The sequence below is a fragment of the Falco cherrug genome, chromosome 2 (assembly GCF_023634085.1).
Source record: "Falco cherrug isolate bFalChe1 chromosome 2, bFalChe1.pri, whole genome shotgun sequence".
NCBI lineage: Eukaryota > Metazoa > Chordata > Aves > Falconiformes > Falconidae > Falco > Falco cherrug.
Genome location: NC_073698.1, coordinates 20,333,655 through 20,360,914, shown reverse-complemented (window position 1 = coordinate 20,360,914; position 27,260 = coordinate 20,333,655). Strand labels below are relative to the sequence as shown.

Sequence of the window (27,260 nt, the reverse complement as noted above, 5' to 3'; positions counted from 1 at the left end):
AGAACTGCTTCTCTTTTTGCACTGGTGAGTTCAGAAAAATGATTCCCCAATATCATTCTGCAAAGAAAGTCAATATATTAAAACAAGAACATTTCAGTGATGTTTACTTAAGTCTTTTTTCCTTGCACATCACTCATTTTGTGTCACAGTGGTTTGTTCTAGACATGTTGTCCTAGTGAAGGACGTCACTGTCAGCAGATTGTGTCTGTATGCTCATACACACATACGTTCATGTTTTCACAGTCATTTCACGTGTGTTTGTGTTCCTCTTTTTGAAAAAAGACTAGCAGAGAACTTGACATTGCTGATGATACTCTACTTTACTTTTCAAGTTTTCTGAATGGGTTCAAGCTTTTATTGGCTACCAGCACTGTGTAAAGAAAAAGTTAATCCACCCACACCACAATTATTTGGTTGCTAGGAGTATTTTTAGCAGCATGATTTGGTAATTGGTTCCAAATACAATAGTTTAGAAAGAGCCACACTGTGGCCCAGCAAGCAGTGAAACAAGAATATGGGGAGGGGATGAGGCAACTCACAACACTGGATGCGAGGGGATGGAGCTGCACAGAGCTCCTGCTTCCCTCGCTGCCTCAGGTGGGTGGAAGGAGAAAGAATGTGAAATGGTGGAGCTGTTGTCCCTCCCACCGTACCCACACAGCGGGGCAGACAGCTGCTCAGACAAGTCAGGAGGTGAGTGCTGCAATCACCATAGGTCCAGCAGAGTCACTCACTGAAGTGGAGCCATGAATAAACACACCGACCCTTACTCATGGGAGATTATTATCTCATGGTCTAGTTTGTGAATGGATTTGCTTGTACAGGCAAATTGTATTGTTCTTTTTATGTAGCATCTTTCCTTCTGGGGATACCTTACTGTGGAGAAGATAGTTGGGAGGAAAGACTTGACTGATACGCAGTAATCTCCAAAAAATTTGCAGAGATGAAATCATGTTTTAAACAAGTTGTTGTATCATGCTACAACCCAATTGATTTCAATTTCCTCAGTATTTCTGAGGAACGTGATTTCTAATAGTTTGGGTTTCTAAAGGCTAAAAGCAGAAATAGTCTATGGAGTCTCCTCATCTGTGGCGGAGCAGCTAAATACAGGTACTTTCCAGAGAGCGGATGCAACCCACCTCACTGTACCTGCTGCTCTGCTGTTGGGAATTCAAACCCAGCAACTCTGTGCAAATGCATGAAATGCAGAAAGTGCAGCTGGCTGGAACCTGGAGGTGAAATAGGGCAGCTCAGTCTCATTCCCAGATGGATTGGAATGCAAAAGGAAAACAAACAGTTCCAAAGGAGAAAAATCAATGAAAAGATCTGTTTTACCTAGATTTAAGAATGTAGAGGACAACCAAATCTTACGAAAGAGCACATTAGCACAGAGTAAGCCATTTTTATCTTGATGCTGTTCCTTTAAACCAGCCTGAACTTTGTTGGGAAAAGGTCTCAGGCCATTAAGCAATCTCTGGTTTGGGCAATCATGTTGCTATGCTTCATCGGTTAAGCACAGCAGTAATTCAGAAAATGAAGCCATACTGCATCTGTCATATCATTGAAAATTTACTTCAGTTTTGCAGGTATTTGAGGATTGCAAAATGAACCACATTACCCTGCAATACTCTGCCGATGTTGGAATCTGCTCTGAACCTAATGGATTTCTTTAGTTCGCCAGTCAGAGGTTTTCTCCTTCCCCACTGCCACCCGCCCCCCCCCCCCCCCGCAATATATTCCAGTCAAAGACACTATTGAAATTCTGACAGTAATTTATATACAGTAACTAGCTGCCCTTAGATGGGATACTAAACAATTTCTGTGCACCAGGCTGCATTTATTTCATGAAATACAGTACTCTATTGGCAGGCACTTCTCCTCCCAAACCAGCGTAATTTATAAGCACTATTGACAGTTTGCATGGAAGGCATTAAAGAAAAAAAGGATTATGATAAACAAGCTTGGAAAAATATCCTTAGATAGGATGGCCCATGAATAATACTACTTACAAAAATAGTCCCCCTGGCTTGGAAAAGGCTGTAAATATAGCTCCCATCCTGGAAAGACAGTAATGCACAGACTTCTCTTTATATGTGCTCTCAGTCCTGTTGAAGACACTGGGACTAGTTGCATGATTAAAGATTAAGCGTGTGTCTTAAGCGTTTGCAAGACTGACATTTTCCCTGCCAAACAGAGCACGTCTACAATGAGCACCTCTCAGCTTTGCAACAGGATTTCAAGAATTTTGAAGTATTGTTTCAGAACTGCAGGCTTCTTCCATGGTAATGATCTAAAGACACATGCATATATATATATATAGGAAAGCTTACTTTCCTATTGTTCTTACTCTATATTAGTACTCCCTGGTTATGTCTAGTGAGTGTATCTGTTATGCTGAGGGGTCGGAGCCAGCCTCTCAGATGCAAACATTGCTGTATTTGGGTGCATGGGGATTATTTCTCATTCATAATTGTCTTTATTAAAGACCACAGAGATACCGAAAATCAAAATATTCCTGCTTTCATGAAAAACAGGATTATATCCAGGCAGCTCCATCCATAACAAGGTCAAACACAAGCCTTGCATCCAAAAATCCTTTGCAGCTTGGGTGTGCATTTTTGCTGCAGATGTAAATTCTCTGGCTGCCCTCATCCAGCACCTCAAAGCTCCCTTGTCTCCTTACTGCGATGAAAACACGGGAAAGCAAGTAACACCCCTTAAAAAAAAGAAAAAAGGCAAACCAGAAACCAAAAGAAAAGGCCAAATAGGCATCGATATTCCTGCCACTTTGTGTGTTCAAATGGCTACTTGAGCACGGAAGGAAAAATGGTAGTAAAAGGTTATCACCACAAAACTCTCAGTTAAGATGACTTTGGGGTGTCCGGCAAGTGGACAGGCACCTCCAAGCCGCCTCCCTCGGCCCTTTTCACGTCCACAAGCGGCGGCAACACCGTTCCACTCCTCACCTCAGCCACCCCCTCCCCAAAACCCCGCGGGGGGCTGCTGTGAGGCGGGGCGGGTTTTGTGAGGGGAAAAGGTGTTACAAGCTGCCTGTAAACCTCGGGAAGCGCACACCGAGGGGACCGGAGGGCGGAGGGGGGGGGGCTGACCCCCACGGTGGCGGTCTCCCCCTCCGGTCCCCCGGGGGTGCGACAGCCCCCAACGGCCCTTCCCGCCCGGCCGCGCTGGAGGCCCCTCCCCCCGCTGGTATGCGCCGGGAGGGGCGGGGTGGGGGGGGCAGTGGAATGACGCGGGCGCCGCGGGTCACGTGACGCGAATGGAATGCCAACAATGTAGCGAATGTCCCGACTGCGCCCCGCACTCGGCGCCCGGGACGGCCAAGGGGGAAGATGGAGACCGGCCCACGCCGTCGGGGTCGCCGCCGCCGTTGAGCCGTTCCCTGACGGCCCTCCCCGTTGGCGAGCGGTGGCGCTGGGTGCCCCGAGGAGGTGAGCGAAGGGGAGGGGGGGCGCGGCGCCGCGGTTTCCCCTCAGCCCCGGGTGTGAGCGCTCCGCTCCCCGCCCCCAACCGCCGTGCACCGAGGGGAAAGTCGTGTGGAGACGCGGGGCGCGAAGGCGGGTCGGTCCTTGAAGCGGCAGGGAGCGTCCCGAGTGTCTCTGTCCCTCCTGGGGGCAGCTTCGGCGCCCTGCCCGCACCCTCCGACATTTTCCGGACACCCGTGTGACAGCCCAGCCCTGGCGGGCGGCGAGCTCCCCTCCTGCCGGAGGCCTCAGCCCCCGGCGGGACAGCCCGGCTCCCCCCGCGCCCTGGGGTGCCCCAGCAGGCCGGAGCTGCTGGTAAATGGCCGGAGTTTATTTTTGGAGCTTTCTGCCTGCGAAAGGTTTGGGGATGGGGGAGAAGGTCTTTGGGCTCCCGCGTTCCTCGGCGGCGCAGCCGGCCGGTGGCGGGGGTCCGTCGGAGGCCAGGAGCCTGGCCCGGTCCGCGCCGGGGGCGTCTGTGGAGGCGGGGGCCGGGGGGAGCCGAGCGGGCCCGACAGAGCCCGCCAGGTCCGGTCGGGCTGCGGCGGAGGCCCTGCTGTTCCCAGTCAGTTGAAGGTCACTGCCAAAATTCAGCACTTCGCCACCCTCTCTCCTGCCTCGTGAGTGCTGCTCGTGTTGAAATATCGCCTTCCCCGGCAAAGGCACTCGTGCAAATGACGCAAAATAGCTTATTTGGAGTGTCCGGGCTCTGCGGTCAATTACTGCTGGTCTGCTGTGGATGGGGAAGGTGAGCTGTTTCCCACAGCGCTGGACGGGGCCACTGCTTATGGTTGATAGTGGGACAGGGGCACGGTTACTGTGGGACAGTTTTCTCAGCAGGAGGAAGGAGAGGAGAAATGATTTTGGGGAAATCCTCGCTTCAGTTCTTTTCACTTTCACCGTGTGCCCACTTATAAAGGGGAGCACCGCTGGTGTAATAAGGAAATTCTTGGAACACTGCCACCCCCAACAGTTTTAGACCTCCAGTACAAAGTAGACAGTCCCTGCTTCTGTGAATCTGTGATCCAAAAGAGCCAAAGCAATACCTGTAAATTGGGAGAGGGAAGGCAGTTGTAGCAGTTTCTCAAAACTTTATTTTTTCCTTCTGCAGTGATCGCTAGTTAGCTCACTACAGTGTCTGCATGATTATAGACTAGGTAAACAGCTCGCCAGCTTGGTTGGGGTTTGGGACTTTCAGCTCTTGAAACACAGCTGGGCTTCGGTTTCTTGCCTGTGTCCTATCTCCACATTGCTCCTAGCACATGCAACCTGATGGTGAATGAAGAAACAGGAGAGTGGATAGCTAGTGCTGCTGGGAGAACAGACATCAATCAGCATATAATATCAGTGTGGTTGGCTTGTTGCTGCCAGAGCAGCTATTTGTATTTCTCAAATGAAGAAAAATAATCAGTTATTAAAAAATTGTTCGAGCTCAATGCAATTGAAGTAATGCTGCGCTTATTTGAAATACTCTATCTTCAGGATAATAGACAAGCTTCAAACTAGTGCAGAACATACAACTTTTTGGAAAAAAATCTCAGGATTGTTTAGTCAGAATAGCTTGAAGCTCAAAAACAATTCTGAAATAATTTTGTGATGGCAGGAAGGCTATTGATACATTCATGCTGTAGGCAAGGTACAGATCAGGATGTGGAGTTACCCAAATCCAGATGTACAGTCAGAAACACTTAGACAGAATTAGGCACACTACATATCTTTTAAAGCATACAACCCTTTTATTTTTTGCTAAAAATGCAAATCACAAGAAGATTTAAAAAAGCAGGTAACTTCTCTTTCTTTGTAAATAATCTGTAATATTTAGTGTTCCAATTTCTTGGCTTATCTTAAATATTTAATTAAACCCTTTCTGCAAAATATGAAAACACACTTGCAGTTAGCTCCAGTACTTACTGTTGTTGCTGTTCTCATTCATATGATCAGCGTTTCTTTCTGGTTTAGCACTATTGTAAGCTGAGGAAGTTGCCAGCTGGCTTGACCTAGCATTATTAGACTTGAGCTTAGGCTAAAGGTCACAAAAGTTCTTTATGTGAAGCATGTGTGTAAGTGGGAAAGCAGTCCTTTGCTACAAAAAGGTGGGGGTGGTGCAAACTTTCCCAGTGCATCCCAGGCCTTAAGATTGGCACAGCGACTGAAAAGGAAGAACAACTCAGATTCCTAAACCCAGCCATATGGTGCCTGCTGCTGTCAGGAAAAGAAAGACAGTTACAGACCAATTAATTGCTCTGTATCTTTTAAGCATTAGCTAGTTATGATGTAATCCTAAAAAGGCTGCAATACTTTTTTGTTGTTGTTGTTTTTAAACCGCTATGTTTTATCTTTTGCTGTGTTTTAAGTAGAAAAAATCCTATTCTTGGGATCCTTCAGTTGCTTTTGTCTTCATTGAGAACAGTCAAAACTTGATCTGTTATTGACTTAATAGCTGATTTGTTGTTTGTGGAAATACCAAAATCTAAATGAACAGCTTTAGCACTTCACTTAAAACAAGTGACAAACCCTGTCCAATGTGCAGGCATTTGTGTCGCTCTTAGCCCTCTATGAGTTAGGGTTGCAGGATACCCTTAGAGAGTACTGATTGGAGGAGATCAAGACTTTGAATACCTTATGGGTGTCATTTAGTTAACTGAGCATTTAAATCTTGTCAAAAGAGGTTGACATAGATTGATCTTCAGTGATTAGTCTGTGCTTCTGCATTTTGAACTGGTGAACCATCGTAAAAGAGTTCTGGGTCTCACTTCACTGTTGCATTTCAGCCCTTGGTTGTAGAGGAAAGCTTGAACTGGACTCTGTAGGAAGTGGTGATGGGCTTTGGAGGTGAATGTGTCCAGGTTCTCTTGGCCTTTGCACCGGTAAGCTGTTTCCCTGCCAGTGAGAAATGATGCCAAATGTATGGAAATGGTTGTTTTGTTGGGAAATGCTATACCTATTGTAGGAAGAGTCATCTCAAGGAGTTGAGTTTTAGTATGAGCATGTGAAAATAAAGAACAATGCTTTCTGGAGAGACTCTTTACAATGATAAATGTGCTATGATTGGAAGTGAAGAACCTTTTTAAACAAAAAAAAAATCACAAACATCCAGTTGACTTCTAAGTAACTGAGAGGAACATAACAATGTGTTACCATCTTCTGTATTTGTGATTTGAAAACAACTGAACAAAATTTTGATCTTCCCAACAAAGGGGCTTGAGCACCATTCAGGAGTCACTTTGCAAGTGGTAACAGCAACAGCAGAAACTTGCGTAAGCAGCATCAATAGTGAGATGACATTTCTGCTTAAGCTGTCTTTTTAATTCTGTTTCAAATGTACCATTATTTAATGTTTTTGTTATGGTGAAACCACAAAGACTTAGTTAAGGTAACAACTTCATGCTGCACGGAGATGGTAAGTTGCACAGTAGTTCAGCTATGTTGCATAGTTGTTCTCTGATGCATGTCAGGAGAGGTGCATAAAACTGTCTCAAAGTCTTTTTTTTGTGTTGGGATGCTAACTGAGCTGGTTCTGCCTCTTCTGCTGTCACCGAGTAGCTCCATCTACCCGTCTTTTCTCTTTCTTCCCTATAAGGCACAGCTAATGAAATATCATATACACACCCCTCTTTTCTTTTTTCCTCCTCCTTCCAGTTCTGGGGAAAATTCTTACCTTCTGGCTTTGCTAAGGTATTCATGTGGAAAAGGCAAGATATCTTGTCTTTCTGTTATTCACTTTGTTATTGAAATACTAGAAGTTGCTATGGTTAGAGTCATCAATATTTCCATTATAAATCTTTTTCATAAACTTCTGAAACTGAGCTCAGCTAGTGTAAAACAAACAAAATCTTAAGTGGGGGAAAAACATTTCATGAGCATATGTTCCCTAATTATGAAATAGGATAGGCTTGTCCAGGATTTGATTATGCAGCTGGTTGGGAAACTTGCCGCAGTAAGGTACTGTAAAATTCTTAAATGTTGCACTTTTAAAGTGTTTTATTTTCATTTATTTTGAAAATGAAACTTTATAGAAAATTATTTGTGGAATGTGTTGAGAAAGCCTTTTGGAATCATGTTCTTGAAAACAGATAAAGTGAAAATCATTAAAGGGAATCCAACTGTGACAGCTTAATAGGTTAAACTGCTTCACTTGATTGTCATGCTGTCTCTTCAGAGGCATTTACAATATCAACTTAATTGCATGTACTTTCTGTTTTCTTTTGTTTCAGACACTGTCAATCTGCAAAATGATGATTCCAAGGATTTTCAATTTCTGTAGGAAACGTGAAGATGGTGAGCTGAAGTAAAATGTTGGCAGAAATTTCTTGAGAATTTTGCCTTTTCTTTTTCTTTTCAAAGGATTATGTTTACAATAAATTGATACCATCAAGTGACACTTTTTTTGAAATAATCTAAAAAAAAAAAAAAAGAGTAAAGCTGTATTTATGCTCAGAGAAAACTGGATTAACAATGAGGCCAAAGACTTTTCCTGCTACAACATATTCTGGAAACAGCAGACAAAGGTTACAAGAGATTCGAGAAGGATTAAAGCAGCCATCCAAGTCTTCAGGTCAAGGACTACCTGTTGGACCAGGCAGTGAAACTTCTCTGGACCCTAAGATTTTAATAGGGAAGGATGCTGCAAGGCAGCAGCAGATGAGACAAACACCCAAATTTGGACCATATCAGAAAGCTCTGAGAGAAATTAGATACTCTTTGCTGCCTTTTGCTAACGAGTCGAGCACTACAGCAGCTGTTGAAGTAAATAGGCAGATGCTCCAGGAACTGGTGAATGCAGGTTGTGATCAGGTATGTATGAGTTTGGAGGGGGTATTGTCACTGCCTTCAAAAGAAGTTTATACTCAGGACTGAAGAAAGGATTTTGATGGAAGTTACCAAGCTTGCCAGAAGAATCCATGCATTTTGTCAACTGGCAGTCTTGTTGATGTATGTCTAGCAGAGTAGGTGGACTTACTGTTGAGAGATGTGCCTAGTATGGGATTAATGCATGTTAAAGACAGTCACGGTGACCTCTAGAATTCTCTTACGATTTCTCCAGTTGATAAATAAGGCTGAACAGGGTAGCTTGTCTTTTTTATTTTTATTTTTTTCTTTTTTTTTTCCCCCTCAATACTTGAATAAACCTTGGGTATGAGTAATAGGGTGGAATGTTGTCTAGCACATATAAACTCAGTTCACTGTCAGAAGCAACTAGAAGAAATGACAGAGACAGTACATGGTATTTGAAGAAGCTCACTTGCTGTTTGTCATAAGCAGGTAGAACTGATTAGATGTTCAGCAGGCAGCAGCGATTGGGTGCCCGCCTTTTTTTCCGTACCTTCTCTGCTTCTATCAGGAGGTGGTAGCCCTGTCTTAGATAAAGGTCTCTGCATACAGATGCTTGCTTTTGTCATTCTGAGATTGATGCTAGAACCTATTCTTAATTCAAAGACCATTCACCTGGTGCAGAACATGGTCTTTTTGTGTTGAGCTGCATTCATCTTGCATGTGCTTCTGGTGTTGGTATTGACTTTCACCTCTGTCCAGGAATAGTTCAAAATTTTGCTTTTTAGAGATGAAGTGCTGATTTGGGTTCATATTCTGGTTGTTGCAGACTCAGCTTTTTTCCTGTGTGATTGAATGACAGTTGTTGACATCCTGAAACATTTCCATTTATAATCCTTGATACAAATTGGAGAGATTTAAAACTGAAGTGCTTTCAGGAGCATTTCCTTGATTTCAAACTTAAACTCTGTTCAGTCATGGCAGAGTGTGAGTCTCTTGACTCTCCTAGACCATATTCTGAACCTGTATTACAAAACTAACTCAGGCATTATTGTAAACAGTCTGCATTTCTCTGGAACTATATAGATATTAATTAGTGCTGTTTCTATTCCGAAGAGTTTATGCTATGTGAGATAATCAGAGCTAGAGTAGATTGCAGATTCAGTGGGAAGTGCTGCAGTACAACTAAACACTTCCTAGTCCAGTGAAGCAAGATGTTATACTGAATTAATCTGGAGGAACCAAGAATTTTCTCTGATCTTAAGCATGCCATGAAAACAGAGTGTTTTTTAGAACTCTACCCTCTAAATTTCCCTAGCTGTTTAGGATGAGAACACTCCCTGTGCGTATGAGCCAAGGTTAAATGAGCACAGCTGGATTCTGGATTGGAAACGTGCATTTGGTAGGTTAAATGGACACATCATTCACACACAGAACAGGCTTGTTGGACTGAAATCTTGGAAAGTACTCTGAGCACACTACAGCACAGAAATGTTAAGCCAATGTATAAAACAGAAATACCTGAGCACCTGTTAAAATGTCTTGGTATTAAAGGCAGTGTAATGCACTATATATGTAAAGTTTTTAGTATCTTTATCTATTTTGACTTCAATGTTCATACAAGGGTATTGCTTCTTACAGAACACTGAGAATGAGCCCAGTTCTGACTCTGATGTGGAGATTTTTGCGATGTCCTTCAATTTGGAAGCATGTTTTTTGTTGGTTTTTTTGGGTTGTTTTTTTTTTTGTGCGGTTTGTTTTCTCAACCCCTCATCAGCCATGATTCTTCCATCCTCACATTTAGCATTTCTCCCTAGCTGTGACTTGTTGCCTGGAGACAGCATTATTGGGCATATCCCTTAGGTGCGTTTGGCGTTCAAACTGAAGTTTAAGCAGGATCACATTTGGCTAGAATGCAGATAGGGGTTCCAAAACTGGAGTCTCGTGGCTAAAAATGCTGGGTTTCCTGATGTGGATCCAGGCCATATGAAAGTTGGCTGTCGTGAAGGGCTGTGAATGAATGGAGCTTCTTGAGATGGTGTGAATGGTATCTGGCCCTGGGCATGGCATGGTGTAGGGTGACAGTCTTGATTACTGCATCTAGATTCTTCCTTTCCTCCTCATGCCTGGGCAGTTTTGAATCAGATACTGAACTGTTTCGGAGCATGATGTGTAGTAAATCAGTCATCCCAAGCTACCCTGTCCCTGCTTGTGAATTAAAGCCTTTAAATGCTTACCACATGGAGGTCTGTAGTCCTGTAGGCAGCTAACAGATCTCTGATTTAACAGAGAAGTTAAATCAGGTTCAGTTTCTTTGGGGATGGTTTTATTTACCTTTGGACCCAATGCTAGTGTGAGGTTGGTAAATGTGCATTGAAGCCCTCGTGCCATTTCAGGTGCCAGGAGCAAATGTTCAGAAGTTAAGGATTTCAGTCCGTGAATAGCTAATAGTCTTAATTGAGCCTTCCTTTACAGCAAGTCTGCAGAGTACAAGACCTTATACCTGCTGATGCTGCTTCATGGTGCAGCTCTAATTATGGGCATTTAGGAAGTTGTGAAGAATGAATAGGTGGCTATAACATTATTCAGTTTGGTCTTATGTGAACTCCATTTTCAAATTGGATTTGGGCTGATGCTTTTTGGTATTCTAGATGGAACACTGGAAAGTAATCCTAGCCTTGTGGGTAATCTGTTCTGGTGGACACCACGCAAAAATTGGGATTATTCTTCAGTCTGCTTATTGAGCCACAGTAAGGATTTTTGGAAGGATGAGGGGGTGCAGTGACAGTTAAGAAGGAAGAAGTATCCATTTTAGAGTCTGGGGACAGGATATTCTATTTATTACTCTTACTAGCTCCACTCATCTAAGCATATCTGTAGCATGGTTAGACTTTAACAGCCATTTTACGTACTGCAAGAGATGTGGTGATGTGGTCTGTTAGGTAACATAAAGGTAGGGTTTGTAGCTCCCTGTTCTGCTTAAGTGACTCTAAGTTTTAAGATGAAATGAGTTTAATTAAATAAAAAGAGAACATAGCGTTTTATTACTTTATTCTTGCTCTTTGAAAGACCCACACAGGCAGGAAATTGGTTATAAGCTGGTTGGTAAACTTAACAAGTATATAAAATGCAGTGTAATTCATGAAGTAAACACAAAATTCTTGTGTCTTTCAGTTATGGTCATCATAGGTGTTACATACAAAAATAATTTTGGGTTTTTTCAATTGATATAGGAAGTTGTCAGTGTCCTTTTAAATGACCTGTGTTCTTTCACAAAGATTTATTTTCAACCATTGTATAGCTTAGGATTTTATAATGAAATCTGGCCCCCAAAACTTCATGGGGTCTTTGCTGTTGACCTGAAAGAAGCCAGGATTACACATTCTGGGTTTTTACACATAATTAGTCATAGTTCTTCTCAAACAAATGGAGTAACTTGTCTGTTGTTTGCTTAAGTCAATCTTTTAAATGGTAATTATTATTTAGCAAGTTCAATCAAAAATAATTAGTGCAGCATAAATTGTTTTGAAACTTATAGAACATGACTGCAAAGACCAGGTCTTTTTTGTTGCAAGATCTTGAAGCCAAAAGCACTGCTGATATACTGTTCCTTAGTAAATAAAACTCGTTGGGCTTGGAAATGTAACTTGTAGTCACTGCAGAGGGACAAGATTGTGGAGCGTCTGTCCTGCAGGCTGGTAAACCACTGGAATCACCTGGGGCAACTGGATGGCGTTTGGGGTGTGGTGGTAAATGCAGCTGCTGTTGTGGATTGAATTTTTCTAATGAATAGATGCAATTGAGCATATGATCAGTGACATTCCAGCAACCTGAATGGGCTGTACTGTACTTACTGTACTTCCTTAGAGCATAAACAGCCACTGACATTGTAATTTAGAGTGGGCTGCAGCAGTTCTAGATGAACTGTGGAACATTACACACTTGTCATTCCCCTCCCCCAAGCAAACTTCTTTTCTTTGAGCAAAGATTCCTTTTCTGGGTGAAGATTTCTAGGCATGGTTTGTTTGAGCAGCTATTTTTAAGGAAAAAAAAAAGATGTTTTAGGATTTTTTACAGGCTGTGTACCCCAGTAACATGTATCATGTACTATACACCATACAACTGTGAATATGTGAAGCAGGCAAGTTCTTATGCTTTGTTTTTTCCAGAGGCTTTTATAGATATCTTTGTAATAAAACATGTACACCCCACCTGTGCCAATATCAGAACATTCCAAAGGGGAAGATCTGTCCTTTGGACACAAACTGTAGTGTCTTTCAAGGAGGTGGCATGGTGTTTGTGTAGACTGTAATGTGTCTAACAATATCAAGCTGACTATCTTGTCATCTGTATTGCACTGAGTTAATGGAATTCAGTTTGTAATGGGGTGGGTTGTTTTTTTTTTTTTTTAAAAAATCCTCCTTCTTGCATTCCAGGATTCTTTTGATCATCATGGATTACATCCTTTGTATTTAACCCATTTGGCAAAGATTCTACCCTGATTTAGGAATGCTGCTTGATTTTGGGAAACTTTGAGATTGGGGAATACACTATTTATCTCAATTTGAACAAATACTTGCACATCTTTAAGTGCGGGAAATAATGCTATGCCAAATAGAGCTTGGGCAGAAAGTCTTTTTTGTGTTTTGCATGTAGAACTAGTGTTCTGTTTTTTTTATATAGGGTTTTAGGTCATGCTTGTTCACGTATAATCCATGTGCCATCTAGCAGTGTGTTGCTGAGCAGTATGGCTTCTCACCCTATTGTTGGAGTGATGAGGAAGCAGATACAATGTGAAGTTTTGTTTTTGTAACAGTGTGTGGCTGGAGTTCTGCTTGTAGTAAAGTATCTGTTGTGATGTATTTGGTAAGAGGACAAGTTTAAAAAGACAGCTTACCTTCAAGGTGAAGGGCAGTAAATTTTATAATAGTCCTGGGCAGATGGGGGAATTAATTTCATAACATTGGCCTGTCCCATAACAAAAATTTTGTCTTTACTTGGGTAGGCTTCATCTGTGTTAAGAGTTGAGCTTGCTGGGCTATTTACCAAAACCTCCAGGATGAGCATCTTCATTATCTTCTGGGTGTTTTGGTTTCACATTGTTTTGTTAATGAAAAATGACTGAAGAATGAGCTGTTACAAGATTGCCTAGGTTATTCTGTGGGTCATATGTTAAAGGTGGCAAGAGTCATTACAAGCTATGTTGCAGGTCAGGAGGATTGTAAGTATTCTTGGGTTACAAGGAGAAAAAAAGAGGCCTTCAAATGAGGGCACTTGCTGCTGAATGCAGAAGGATTTTATTTTAGCAACTGAAGTAGATTTGATAATTCAGGTCAACAGTCTCTTGTGTGTTCATTTGCTTCCCTCCTTTGAAGGTACATTGTTCAATCTGTCTTCTCTTTACTGGGTGTGTTGAGAGCTTCTTTCATGACCTTTTCCTATGCTTTTTTTTCTCTTCTTCCTAACCTCCCTTTTTGGTTTCAACTTTGTTTTCATTTCTGAGAAGTTTCCAGTATCATCATCCAATGTTCTTCCATCAAAGCATATATGGGAATGTGTTTTCCCACCAGTACGCCTGAAGTTAGCCCCCTAAGTAATTTTAGTTCTTAGCTGCTTCAGGAAAAAAAGGGGTTTTAGCTTTCCAGGGACTGAAAGCAAGAGGGAAGGATTGCTGTTGAGCTGATACCCATTGACACCTCTGTCTCCTATCCTGTTTCTTGTCTCCAGTCTTCCAATGTTGTTGTCACTTCTTGATGATAGTCTGAGTCAATATACTTAAATCCTCGGTGCCATGACGCAGTTCCCATAATATATTTGGGAAGGTGCTCTTGGCTTTGTTCTGTGTGAGCGTGGCTCAGAGTATGCTTGTCCTGCAGAAGGAAGAAAAAGAATTTTGTCTTTTCCCTTGCATTTTCGCAGTAGTAGGTGATTGCGTGTGCTCCTTCACATGACAAGACATGGCTTCTTGGCAGCTGAGCAGTAATATAGCACTGAACAAGACTGCAGTATGTTTTAAATTCTGCCCTTTATTCTTGTTAGCCTTCTCTCTTTGGCAAACTACAGAATAAATTTCATCTTCATAGTAGGATTATGTTTGAAATGACAGAACAGAAATCAGATGTCAGACTTGAACTGTAGATAAATGTGAATCTTGAGTTACACTAATGCCTCCCTGTTCCTCGTGTCAGAATCATTCTAGAAGCTTGGGAGTTAATATAATCTAAAATTTTACATATATATATATATATATGTTGTAACAGGTGCAGGATAGTTAAATTGTATTTATTAAAATTTAATTGCCAGGAGAAAGTTGAGTTATGAATAATTCTTTTTAATAAAAAATGAAGTAGTTTCATCAGTCATTAAAAAATTCTGCATAAGAATTACCTTCAGTCTCTCAATAAAAAAGCCCATGTGGCCAAAAGTGAAGACTGCCATTATTATAACAGGAAATTGATATTACAATAGTAGTAGGGTGTAACTGTTCCTTTTGCATACTTTTGCGGCTTGTATCTGAGAGGAACCAATGTGATTTTATGCTGAGACTGAAAAATAGTATCTCTGCATGGGGGATGGGTTGGGGTGGTTTTTTTGGTTGTGCTTGTGGGTTTTTTTCTTTCTCAGAAGAATGGTATGACTTTTAAACTTAGAGAGATTTCAGTAGGAGGACTGAATGCAAGGCTTTTGCATGCTATAGTCTTTAGCAACCTAGGAACACTTTTCTGATAGTTGCTAAACTAAATGAAAGCTTATGTTAAATCTGCTAATTGAGTATCAGTAGAATGCAAATAAGTCCGTGACTACTTCTCGATATACAGGTATGTGCCACGGTTGTATGGAGTGATTTTCTATTTTGGTTTTAAATCCTTTTCTCCTGAAAAATCGCCAAATATACATAGAGTAACTTAGAAGTAATTTTTCCTCACTTTTTTTCCTTGCTGTATGCACAGGAAAAATTATTTTGCAGACGTTTTGAAATCAGTTGATCAGCAGAACTGAAACTAAGTTAACAGGAGGGAAAAAAAAGGGAATTCCATCTGTATCTTGTATAGAAATACTAATGCTGTCACCAGTTATATGAGTTTATAGGCATTTAAATTACAAGGCTATAGCCAGGTATTCACTTGCATAATATAATCTGATAAACTGAAGGGAAACTCTACTTTTTTCTTCCATTTTCTTTATAAAATATAGTTGCCAGATACTGTCATGTTTGCCCAAGAATGAAGTTCCTGTGACTGTATTTTCTGAAAGCATGGTAGTATTACAACTGTGTGTCTTGTTTTCTGGAAGCATTCAGGGTGCTGGCTGAATTTTCACCAGACCATTGTTGGAAGGAGGAACAGTGACCAGCATGGTCATGCCTAGGAGGTAGGGACTGAAGATCACACCGCTGTTGCTCTGAAGGTGAATCGTTATGTGCTAAAAAACACAGCAGAAGTACTTCTTGGTTGTGCAGTTGATCATGCCACTCTCGAGCAGACTACAGGTTGTTGGTGCTCCTTTGGGTACCACATTCAAATCCTGCTCCACAGCTGCTTGTGGTGGTGGTGAGTTCTACAGGATGTCTGAGTCCTGTGTGTGTTGTCTCTGTGTCTCCCCAACCTACTGTAAATCAGGCTCCAGTACATACAGTCTTTGTTCCTTGGGTACCAGCTGTCTCTGTGACTTGCAAATGCATGTATGCAATGCCGTCTATAAAGTAGAGGAGAGACATGAAAGAGACCTTCAAGTCAAGTTTTCTTGGTGATGGCAGCTGCTGTTCTCATTTATGGGTATGTCCATTAATTCCCCACTTTTGCCTTTTTTTTTTTTTTTTTTTTTAATGTCTCTTAACAAACAGGTAGGCAGGCCTAGGTTTTCCTTCATTTCACATGAAAGAATTCTGTCTGCGTTGCAAGCTGCTTCATACGGATTTAGCTACTCTAGATTAGATGTTTACAATCAAGTACTGCAGGAACAAACACAGTTTGCACTAGGAAAATCAAGGGACAGACACCCTATCTGTTTCCTTAAAGCTACAGAAGTTTGTGTTAATTTGGTCCGTATTGTTATATGTCATGTGTACAGCATGTGAAATACCACTTTTTGCACTCTTTCTGCTTATGTTCATAACCTAATTGAGTGTAGCTTGGAGCTGGCATTTTTATGTTGCTTGGAGCTGAGGCTTAGAGTGGAAAATGCTGGTCCTTGTTTCTAGGTTTTCATCATTCTCTAGCTTTTTGGAAAAAAAAAATTTAAAAAAGCCTCTGATTACCAAAATAGAGTCTAAAGTTGCTGTGGCGTTGTGGTCTTTGGTCTTACAGTACCATAGCAGCAGCAGGCTCCTATTGTCCAGACTTGAGAGGGATCCCGATTTCCCATCTTCAGAAGATGCTTAAGTAAAAGACTGGTGAATGTCAGCCAGTCAAACTCTCACTGTCTGCTTGCTTTACACATCTGCTGCTGGTCACCCAAAATACTGTTGCTGCTGGAGTATTTTCAATTTAATGTTACTTGGCAGCAGATATGTCTTCCCTGATACCATGTGGCTTCTGCTGAGGTGATTGTCAGCTCTGATCTGGATGGGGTCACCCAGCTATGGTTGCAGCACAGCAAAACTGATTTTGTTATAATGACCTTGTCCTGCCATCTGGACTGTCACTGTCAGTTCACAAAAAACTTCTTGTATACAAGTTGACACATAGAAATTAGGTTTCACCCAAGAGATGCATGTGTACTTATATGTATTATGATGACTGCAGTGTTTGCATGGTACCACCTGTTTGCAAAGAACTTAAGCTGTAGGATTTGGTTTCTTTGTCAGTTTAAGTAAACAAGATTCTAATGTTTAAAGCTGTGTTCTGCTTCCCTGCAGTGTAAGAGATGAATTTTTCCTGATGAGAAACTTGTGCTCTTCATTTTAACTGAATCCAGGCAATTAAAAATATTTCCCCAGGGAGGTGAAGGATCAAGAGAACAGGAGAGGATATGAAAATACTTTGTTAAAAAATTATTTCTAGGTCAGTTAATTTTCAGAAGGCTGAAGCCAAAGAATGTTGTGTACCATAACTTTGTGAATCAGGTAACAGCTATGGCAGGGAGAGCCTGTGAAAATAACTGTTCTGTGCAGCTTTGTCTTTCATTATTACCAGTGTATGTGTGCATGTGTGAAACTTACTTTGGCACATACTGTCTTCCATGCATTTAGAGAAATATAAACAGAATGTAAATGGAAAAATGTTGAGATTTAAATGTAGATTGCTTGAATGAGCAGGCATTTTGCAGCTGTATTCTATACCCTTCATTACTCTAATGCATGATTTGTAAATTACTCATTTCATCTGAAGCGTGCAGATGCAGTGTGTTACTCCCCACATGCATAAAATGCTAGAAAGAAAATACAGTTAAGTTCTTGCCCTTCAAAGAGATTGACTTCAGTAGGACAACTAGTAGTGTAAAATTACACCTGTGTAAGTCTTTATATGGTTAGGTTTGGATTTTATCCACCATTTATGAATCTGTTGGATATGGGTTATTTCAAAACAGAAGAAAATGTCAGCAAACTCACAGACTCAAGAGATCATTGTTGCTGCTCTGCAACTTCATTTTCTCCCTGTTCATTTTGTTCTTCCACTGTATCAACTCTTAACTATCTTCAGGGCTACTCAAGTCTATACCTTCCTTTACCTGTTGCCCTGTTGCATTGGGCTTTGTGCTCTGTTGGTGGAAATGATTGATGCTCAACACCACCTATGTGCTTTTCCCCATATGCCTTCTGAATACCTTAAGATCATTTTATTTATAAATGCAAACTATTAAGAAAAAACTCTTTTGTAGACTTTAACTTATTTTTTAGGTTTGATGTGACATCCTAAAGAATTATAAATGCAACTGTAATGTGACTTCAGTAGGACACCCCGTATATTTTCATTTCTGCATCTTTGCTTCCATTCAGTATGAGGGCTCTGTAGTCTGTGCTTAAACTAGCCACCTGTCCCTTTCATGCTTTTTTCCCAGCTTTGCCACGGTCACTCTGTTCGTTCTACCTTCCTACCAGGTGTCAGCCTGATAAAGATGTATAAAATCTAGTCAATGTAACTGGAATCTTGGAAATACTAATATGTGCAGGGTATCTTGGTTTACAAAACCAAAAAGAGTCTCTGGCAGTCTGAATTAAAAATATTAAAAGTTGTGGCCATATGACAAAGATCTTTGAATCAAGACAAATACACTCCATATTGGGCTGTTTTTGCTGTGGCTCCGAATAAGTGCTGAATAATTTTGTCCAGAGATATTAATTCCATCTTGCTGAAGTCTGTATTTTTTGATTGTCCAGCATGGTTTCCTGATTGTGCTTTTAGATGATGCCCCAGTTGCCTGTGTAATATGTGCTGCCCAGGCATGGTAGGTAGGGACCACCTGGCTGTGTGCTGGAGCAGGGTGGAATTCCTCTTTTTCCTTCAAGTGCTCCAGCAGTTGCTATGCTGGAAACTCACTTCTCCTTCCTGTGATAATTTCTTGCACCTTGCCCATCCCTCCCATTCTGAAAATCTTTTTATTATGTTTTCTCATGCAAGCACTAAGTTCATTGAGTGGTTTCTTGAAGTTGTTTTATGAAGAACCTGTGAACATGGTGTTGCAGTCATGCAAATGGTAGAGAGAAGATGTTGGTGCAGTCCTCAGCAGTGCAAATCAAAGACCTAGAGCCTAGGAGTTTACAGGCAAAAGTCATCGGTCTCTACTAGGGCACGTGGCAAGCCACCTCCCCATACTACAAAGGCAGGACTTCACTGGGAAGTGCCAGCAAGTTCAAAAGCAAGCCACAAGAATTTTCATTTGTGGTGTTGTGCCTTCCCCCACCCCCATCTCTCTGTTTACTGAGAAGTGAACCTTCAGGGGTTTTAGCCACATGAAAGTAACCTGGAAAAAGTATTTTTCAGTACTACTTTACTGCTGTAAAACCTTCTGTAACAAATCAGTTCCACTTTTTCAGGAACTTCCTTGTGATTCGTAGGAGTTGGAAACTACTGGAGGTTTGAGAACTTGCTGTTGCAGGCCCTGCTCTACGCTTATGCAGAAATGGGTGCTCAGATTTGCTGCCATGGAGAAGCTGTTGCCTCTTGAGCCTGAAAAGACCTCTGCACACGAGGCAAAGGAGAGTCTGAACTGCAGCACAATCTGTGGCAGAGCTCTTGTGTTGGAGGCAGAGCTGCCTTCTAGATTCCTGGGAAGGTCAGAAAGTCCTGCTATGTGTTCAGCATCTCCAGGAATGCTATTCTGGGCAAATAGCAGTGCTGTGTGTGTAACAGGATTCCTTGGGTTTTTGCAAAGAGCCATTTTCTTCCTCCTGTCTTAAGGAGGATGGTTTGTGCTCCCAAGCTCACCACTTTCTCCTAGAGTATGCACTCGATCATCACCCTGCATTGCATGGGCCAAACAGCAGCAGCTGCAGCATTAGCACAGCATCTGGGGGAGGCCAGTTATCTTAAGCTATGCATAAAGCTTCCTTCTCTTCCTCTCTTCCATCACCTTGAAATAGGACCATTGCCCAGCACTAGACAAATCCCTGAGTCCAGCTATCAGGGCACCATCAACTGTTCTTGCACACAAACTTTTGAGCCCATGAATTTGGGGAAAACCCTGCCACTACACCACAGATCTAGTTTGTTTTGCCATGTTCACATAGTAGTTTTGTGGTTTCCCAGTCTGGGAAGAGGCTCAGTGGAACTAATTTTTAATTCTTACATTCCCCACCCCACACCTCCTTCTGTTTTTTTTAACTCTCAGGTTGTGGCAGCTAATGGGTAGAGGAGAGGAGGTATTACAGCTGAGGTTCAAACTCTGATAGGAGAGTGGTAACTGACAGTCATGTGGGCAAATGGGAAGTATAACAAAGATGAAGCCCCTGCTAAAGAGTAGAAAGGATGATTGATGTCTGGCATCTAACTGGGGAGGAGGGCAATTGCATCACCAAGCTGGTAGTGCTGAGTTCAGCCATTGGTAGCAAACTGGTTGTTTTAACTGGAGGAACATTAGTGCTGATGAAGTATCGACCTTGAAAATTGGATGTCGTTTTTGAGGATGAAAATCCTAATTGTGCACACTGAGTGCTGTTTTGGCCTCTCAGCCCCCAAGCTGCCTGCACGACTGAAGCCAGCACGTGTTCAGCAAGGGCTTGTGCTTGGGGGTTAGGAAAGTGCTTTTCTTCAGCTCTGCAGTGTGGAAGAATCAGCAGCCTGAGCCAGAACTGCTCCCTGCACACCAGAGAAAGCAGTGTGGGGTTCCCAGCAATGCTCCCCAGAGTGAGTGCCTGCTGCTTGCTCTAGCTGGCAGGCACTGCAGAGGAGGAGAGGCATCTTCCCCACCTTCCTAGCCTATTGAATTTAAAAGCTCCAAGTTGCCTTGCTTTCCTCCTCCCCACTTCCCTCTTTTCAGTGTTTTTTTGTGTGCTTGCTGCCTAAAGTCATGCTTAACCCCTCATCCTGCCCACACGCTCTGCTCACAAAGCTTAATTGCTTTTTGTACTTCTAGGTAACACCCTCTATTCTAAACCCCTGGCTTCTATGCTTGTCGCAATGGCTGTTCTTGCTTTTGGGAAAATAAAGCATTCATTTTTCATGTAAAAATAGTTTTACTGTTTCCATAAGTGAGTAGCAATTGGGGCAGGCATATTTCCAGGTCAGTGTGGAGATGGGGCTGGATAGTGAAACCCTCTGTTCCAAAAATGGCCTGGAACCAGCAACAGTTCTTGATGTGCTGAACAAAGCTAACTGGTTTGTAGAGAAGTGGGATCCCTTTTTTGGGTGCACATGCAACATGCTGGTATTTTTCTGCAGTGCAGGGAGCCAAGCATTGATGTAACGAGCACTTTAAGTACTGTTAAGTACTTACATTAATTTTACAGTTTTTCTCATAATCGTGTTCTTTTGGTAATTGTAGGCATGGGGTTTGAATAAAAGGTTACAAAAGAAAGTTTCTTAGGGCATAGTCTATAACTACTAGTGCTTTGAGTATCTGAGCAGAAGCGACGTTTGCAGGAGTAGTCTGTAGTATTCCACAAGAGATTGTGCTCAGTTGGGTACTAAGCAAATAAACAGTAAATGTGTAGATCTTGGATAATGTTGCTCTGTGTTTGTTTAGATAGCCCAGCTGTACTTCAGATTTCGTTCTCTATGGTAGCTGTCTTGTGAATCTGTTGGCTTATTGCCATGTATTTTAGATTTATATGAACATGTTGTGGATCTTTTTCATCTTTGTATTTTGTTAATTCATATTTTTACTTCCTTCAGGCATATTTTAGAGGTCTCTTTAAGCTTTTAAAAACTAGTCAGCTCAAATTTTCCCTTTATCTTCACAAAAGTCACTACAGAAGAAAAAAGCACAGAAGGGGAATTACAGGCAGCATTAAAAATGTTCCTTCAGAACAGAAAAGCAGACTTAACATGAATTAAAAACTCTGCTCTGTTTCAGAGTTGCAAAAGCTCTTTTATTCACCAGAGAACTGTTAAAGCTAGTAATTTTTGGCATAGTATTGGTCAGGGAAGCGTGACAAAGTACAGTGGAATGCACTGAGCTGTGATCTAGCCTGTAGTGGTATATGACTTTAGTGTATGGTGCATTGCAGGAAGTGCTGGGGGGGTGGGGGGCTGGGGGCGGGGAACGGAGGGTGGAGAGGCCTTTTCATTTCATCAGCTCCTGAGTAACAGTATTCTTCCTGAAACACTGTCTGCAACATCAGAGGGTCCCTTGGATGCTTTTGGGTCAGAAGACAAAACATGAAGAACCTGCACAATCTGAGTTTCTGGTAGAACCTGGCTTTGTTCTCTGAGCACTGCTGTGCAGAATTAGGATGGGATGAGAAAGTTGGGAAGAGTCATGTGTTTGGGACTGCAGATCAACTGTGCATATATCTACAATGGGACCATATCTCCAGCCCACCATGCTGGAAGATAAAAATTCTTGGGCTGAAATTCTGCCATCGTTGAAATCAGCAGTTAAATTCCTATTGATTTCATCAGGCCAAAACTTTACTTATTTTGAGCAGTAACATCATTCTCCTGTTCCACACACATGCTAAGTCCATTTACTTAGACTTAGGTTTTGGCACAGGTTTTGGCTTTAAATGGAAATCTGTTCAAATCCATTTAGTATCAGTACCATGGATTTCAGATTACATGGATGGTTAAACACAGCTATATGTGGTAATTAATAACCAGTTCAGATATTCCTGTAATTTGAAGCATACCTGGTATTTTCCTTCTTTCTTCTCTGAATTATGATGTTGGTGGGAGAAGCTTGGTGTGGTATGGATTGTGATACCAGTGTAAATCACTAACAGGAGTTTTACTGTTCACCTTGGGTTTCACATTAGCATTGCTCAGTTACAGCGATAATCAAATACAAAGCCACTGTTACATTGGCATTGCAGTAAAGCTGTGTGGTGCAACATGGTTGCAAAAAAATGAGGTCTCTATCCACAAGAAATTACAACTTGAATCCACGTTCCTGTGGTAGGGATGTAGGAAGATTGCAGCACAGAGAAGATGATAGGATAATGATATTTAGTGTATTTATTGTTTGCATAGATATCTCTGTTATTCTTACTGTCGCCTTACTTAATGTTTTTCAAGAGGACAGCTTGATGTTATATTGAAAATGTGGGTAAATGTTTAGAGCAGGAGTAAATGAATAGTCAGCTGGTGGCATGTCCCAGTCTTGGGTTAGAAAGAATGCAGAACTTGCTTGGCAGATAGGTTGCTTAGATGGGAGCATTGTAATACTCATTGAAAGTCATTTGGCATTTAGGATATAGGTCCCCTTTAAGATGTAGACTGTCAGATTATTACAGGTTAGGGTATTTCTACTCTAGATTCTTAGCTCTGCCCTCTTGCAGAGATGAGCTGAAGGTTGAAAGCTGACTGTTCAAACTGATATACAAGAGTCATTGTAGCCATTCAAGTAATGGGCTGCATATGGAACTGCTCTGAGTGTATTACTGTTTTCATTGCATGGCAGTACTTTGGATAGTTCCAGCTTGTCAGGTATTGCATGCTCTGGAACATAAATCCTATAAATTTCAGTTGTCGAAAAATAATTGCCTAAGTTCAGGTTTTCACATATAATTCTATATGTGTGTGTATATACATATACTAAGCTTGCTTATCATTGGCCTCTGTGGCTAGTCTCTGAAGGTGGTGGCAGATAAACTGGAAAATTTGCTTAAAAATAATCATAGTGATGACAATTTTAAGAGCTGATGTATGCCCTGGAGAAAAGGAATTGACAGTTGCAGTGCTTGTTACAGGAAGTGAACGTTGACCTTGGAAACAGAGTGTCATCTTCAACACTGTGGTTCAGGAGTCATTGTATCTGTAATTCAGCATCTCACAGCATCATCCAAGGCAGTGTGCACACAGACAGAAGCCCAAGTAAGATGCACACACAGCAGAAGTGAGGAAGGAGTTTCTCTGGAGCTGTAGAAAGTACTGCAAGATAATCTCTTGGAACTTAGAGGTGTAGTGTGAACTTGATCATCAAAATACAGGGACCATCTCCATGTATCATTACCATGGAGGTTTAGCTTTATTTTGGGCTTGGCATGCTGAAAGAGTACGAACACGGATCTTCTCATGAATCTGCAGTGGGGTGTGATGCAATGGCATCTGGTTAACAGTACTTGGCAACATGCACACAGGTTAGAAACCCGTAGTACTGTCTCCACCCAGTTCTTGAGGAAATTTAGGAACTTGGAACTTGATTGCCTAACCAGATATATATTCTTACCTTTGCCAGCTTTGTTGAACAGGTGCACAAAACCTATTTTTTTTACTTCATCCAGAAACAGAGGTGTTCACCAGTACACTACTGCACGTTGTTGAGTCTTAGTTTCCAGGACTCTGTATTTTGAAGCCTCCCAGCCATGCGATGTAGCATTGTGCTTGTTACTGGTAGTGTTACCGCATCAAAACACCAGCCAGGTTTCATTCTGCATCTGAAATATTTGAGAAGATTTTTGCCCAGCATGATTTTGCTGTAGATCTCACTTCCAAGAATATGTTTTCTCAAGGGAGAAAAGTGATTACTTGTCTGTTACTGGATTCTGAATATTTTGCACCCTTAGAGATCTCAGAAGAAACACTGTCTTTTAATAGTATTCACGCAACTGAGTATGTGCTGTGATAATGGTAATAATGAAGCCTGAAAAACAGTTGCCAATTGTTCTATGGCATGGGCTGAGACTATTGGAAAACAACAGTCTCCTAAATGTTTGGGTAAAGGCTTGAAGGAGGGAGGTGAGGAACACTGATCCACTGCCAGGATTACTGGGAGCTAGTAAGCAAATGTGTCAGCACTGAGTGACTTGGTCAAGGGAACAGTTTCTTTATCTACTTGAGCCTTCTCAAGCTTCATCCTCAGACCAGCTGTGGAGGAAGGATGAGTGGAATTGTGTCCTGTGCTCCACCTTCCTCTCTCTCCGTTATTTCAGTCTAATCAAGTTCAGACTTCTGTAGAATTCAAAATACTGTATTTTCCTAAGAAGTATAGTTGTGGAATAGGTCCAGTATCTTCTACAGTCAGTGTTACAGGGTTTTTATTGGCTTGATACAGTGATATTTTTTTCTTCCTCGTGTGGTTTAAAATTACTTGTCTAACATGTTGATTTATAGCCTGTCATGTAAGACTGTTTCCCCTTGGATATATCTTTTTAAGATGATCAAATGTGTTTCTGAAAAATGTCCTGTTGTTGCCTTGAAATATTAGGTGATAACTGCACAAGTAAGAGAGGGATTAGCTTGTTAAACCTAATATGACAACAAGACACAAAATACTGCAATCAAAAACTTTCTTAAGGCAGCATAGAGAGAAAACAAAACAAAACAAAAACTTATGGTCTGAGATATCACAAGCATATTGCATTCACCCGAGAAGTTTGTAGGTTGGTGTGAAGGCAGGAGAGGAGACTCCTGGGCTGGGGCTCCAGGGGAGCCGCTTTCAGTGGTGGTGCCAGAGCCTCCCGTCTTCCCACTCATTCCTCCCCAGTTCATTGCCGCAAGCTGTGCCAGCACAGTGTTTGCAGAGCTGAGCGGTGACTGATCAGGGAACTGATCCAGGTTAAAAATAACTTTTGGGGGATTGTGGGAGGCACATGAGCACAACTGGGGGTACAGCAGGGGTGCGCAGAAAGGAGCGGAGAAGTTGAGAGCAGTGGAACTACCATCAGAGGAAATTCTGAGAGAAAGCTCAGCCTGCACTTACGTGCTCTCTCTCCTCTTTCCAGCTGTGCTCCAGAGAGGACCATCTGCTTGGTGCTGTCTCTTCTTACTCCCCCTCTCACCCAGGTCTTGTAGCTCCAGCTCACTTGAGTCCAAATGTGCTCAGTTAGCTTCAACAGCTAAATCACAGGTCTGTGCTAACCCAGCTGTGTCTGGTGGCAAGCAGACCACAGCATGGTCAAACGAGGGAAGCAGGTGATAGGCAGACAGGGACAAAGTCGAAGAAGTTTTCTGCCGACATACTTGCAGCTGAAGATAATACGTGAATACTAAGTTATGAATGCTGAAAGTAGTGATACAGTCATTTTTCACGTTGCTGCAGCTTATTTCATTGATGGCTAATGGCAGGTTTGTGAGGAGGTACTAATGTTAAGGGGATGGCATTGAGGAGGATTTTGCAAGAGGATTTCTTTTCTTGCAACAACTTAAAATACGTATCACAGCCTTTGCACATAAATGGAGCTGAACAAGAAAGATGCATCTTCAGTACTGTGTCTTGACTATTAAAGTGTGCCACTTGGCTGGTAGCCAACAGAGATAATATCGAGGTGAGCCGAGTAGACACTGTTAAGGAAACACCAGATAAAGAAAGGACAATTTAAGAGAGATACTGTGGAAACCTAGAAAGAAATTGTTTTATACTTTTAAAAGATACTTTTGAAAATAATTACACAATGAAAGCAAAGCCAGGTGACTGTATTCCTTTCAGTTGTTCTGTTGGGTATTATCAAATATTTTTCCCCCTACTCTCTGATGTTGAACTAGACTTAGGTGTCTGCTTACAAGGTTCCTCTACGAGATCAATCAAAGTGTATGTTACCAACTGGCTTTAATTTTATTTATTTTTACACTTCTCTATACTTACTGAGCACAGAAGAGGCACAGTTGCATGAAGCACTACCATGGAGCAGAAGGAGTCTTCCATTTTCTTCCTGCTTCTGGTCAGTTTTGGGGACCCTGGTGGCCATTTCTGCCTCCCCCCAGTAGCTCCTGGGCTAAGGAAGATGCAGCTGCTCTCGGGGGAATTGTTTACCTCTCTGTGGAATCTTGTCCTGGTCAGCTATGTGCTAAGAATGTGAATAGTTTTGCTGCGACTGCTTTACATGTAAAAAGACTGACCTTAAGATATTTTATCCAGCTGGGGTTTTTTTCTTTTTCTTTTTTTGCCTCTAGTACTGATAGAGTTGAGAATTTTGTCTTGCAGCTGCAGAAAGCTGCAGTGACTAGCAGTCGTATAAAGCGTTTAGTACAAAGGGATGGTTTTGTACTCTTAAAAATCATTAAGTGGCAGTCAGTGGTGTTTAGCAATTCTTACTTTTGGACCCATAGTTATACATGTGTATTTGATAGAGTTTATGAAACTAAGTGCTGCATGGAGACTTCTGGAAAATGTCTAATGAGATCCCTAGTGCTGCAGAGTTTGAGTGTATTGTATTACAATGTTGGGCATATTGATTTAAAAATGTTAAAAGCTGAATGCTTTTTGTATATTTTTGAATGAGAATTTAGAAAAGGAAAGAAAGCATTACAATTATTACATAAAATATAAAAATGCCAACAAAGTTTTTAGGAAATAATATTGTATGTAAAAGTTCTTCATGTTCCTACTCTTTGAACAATAAATACGCCAAGTTGTCTTGCCCAACACACTTGCATTCTGTGTGTGTGTGTATATGCCTGTTCTGAAAAATATTAGGAATCTCAAGATAAAACCCAGATGTTTCTTCAGTCACGTGAGATGTGCAGTGTTGGACTG

At 41.7% G+C, this 27,260-nt stretch overlaps 1 protein-coding gene across 1 annotated transcript in view; it reads left to right on the top strand.

The window, feature by feature from the left end:
- The first annotated feature begins 3,257 nt into the window (after positions 1-3,257).
- The window catches only part of LATS2 (large tumor suppressor kinase 2), a 49,185-nt gene continuing 25,182 nt past the window's right edge, over positions 3,258-27,260 (top strand). Inside the window, exons 1-2 of the mRNA XM_005446447.4 lie at positions 3,258-3,449; positions 7,694-8,273. Coding sequence (XP_005446504.1) covers positions 7,935-8,273 — 339 coding nt within the window. The 5' untranslated portion in view covers positions 3,258-3,449; positions 7,694-7,934. The remainder of the gene's footprint in view (positions 3,450-7,693; positions 8,274-27,260) is intronic.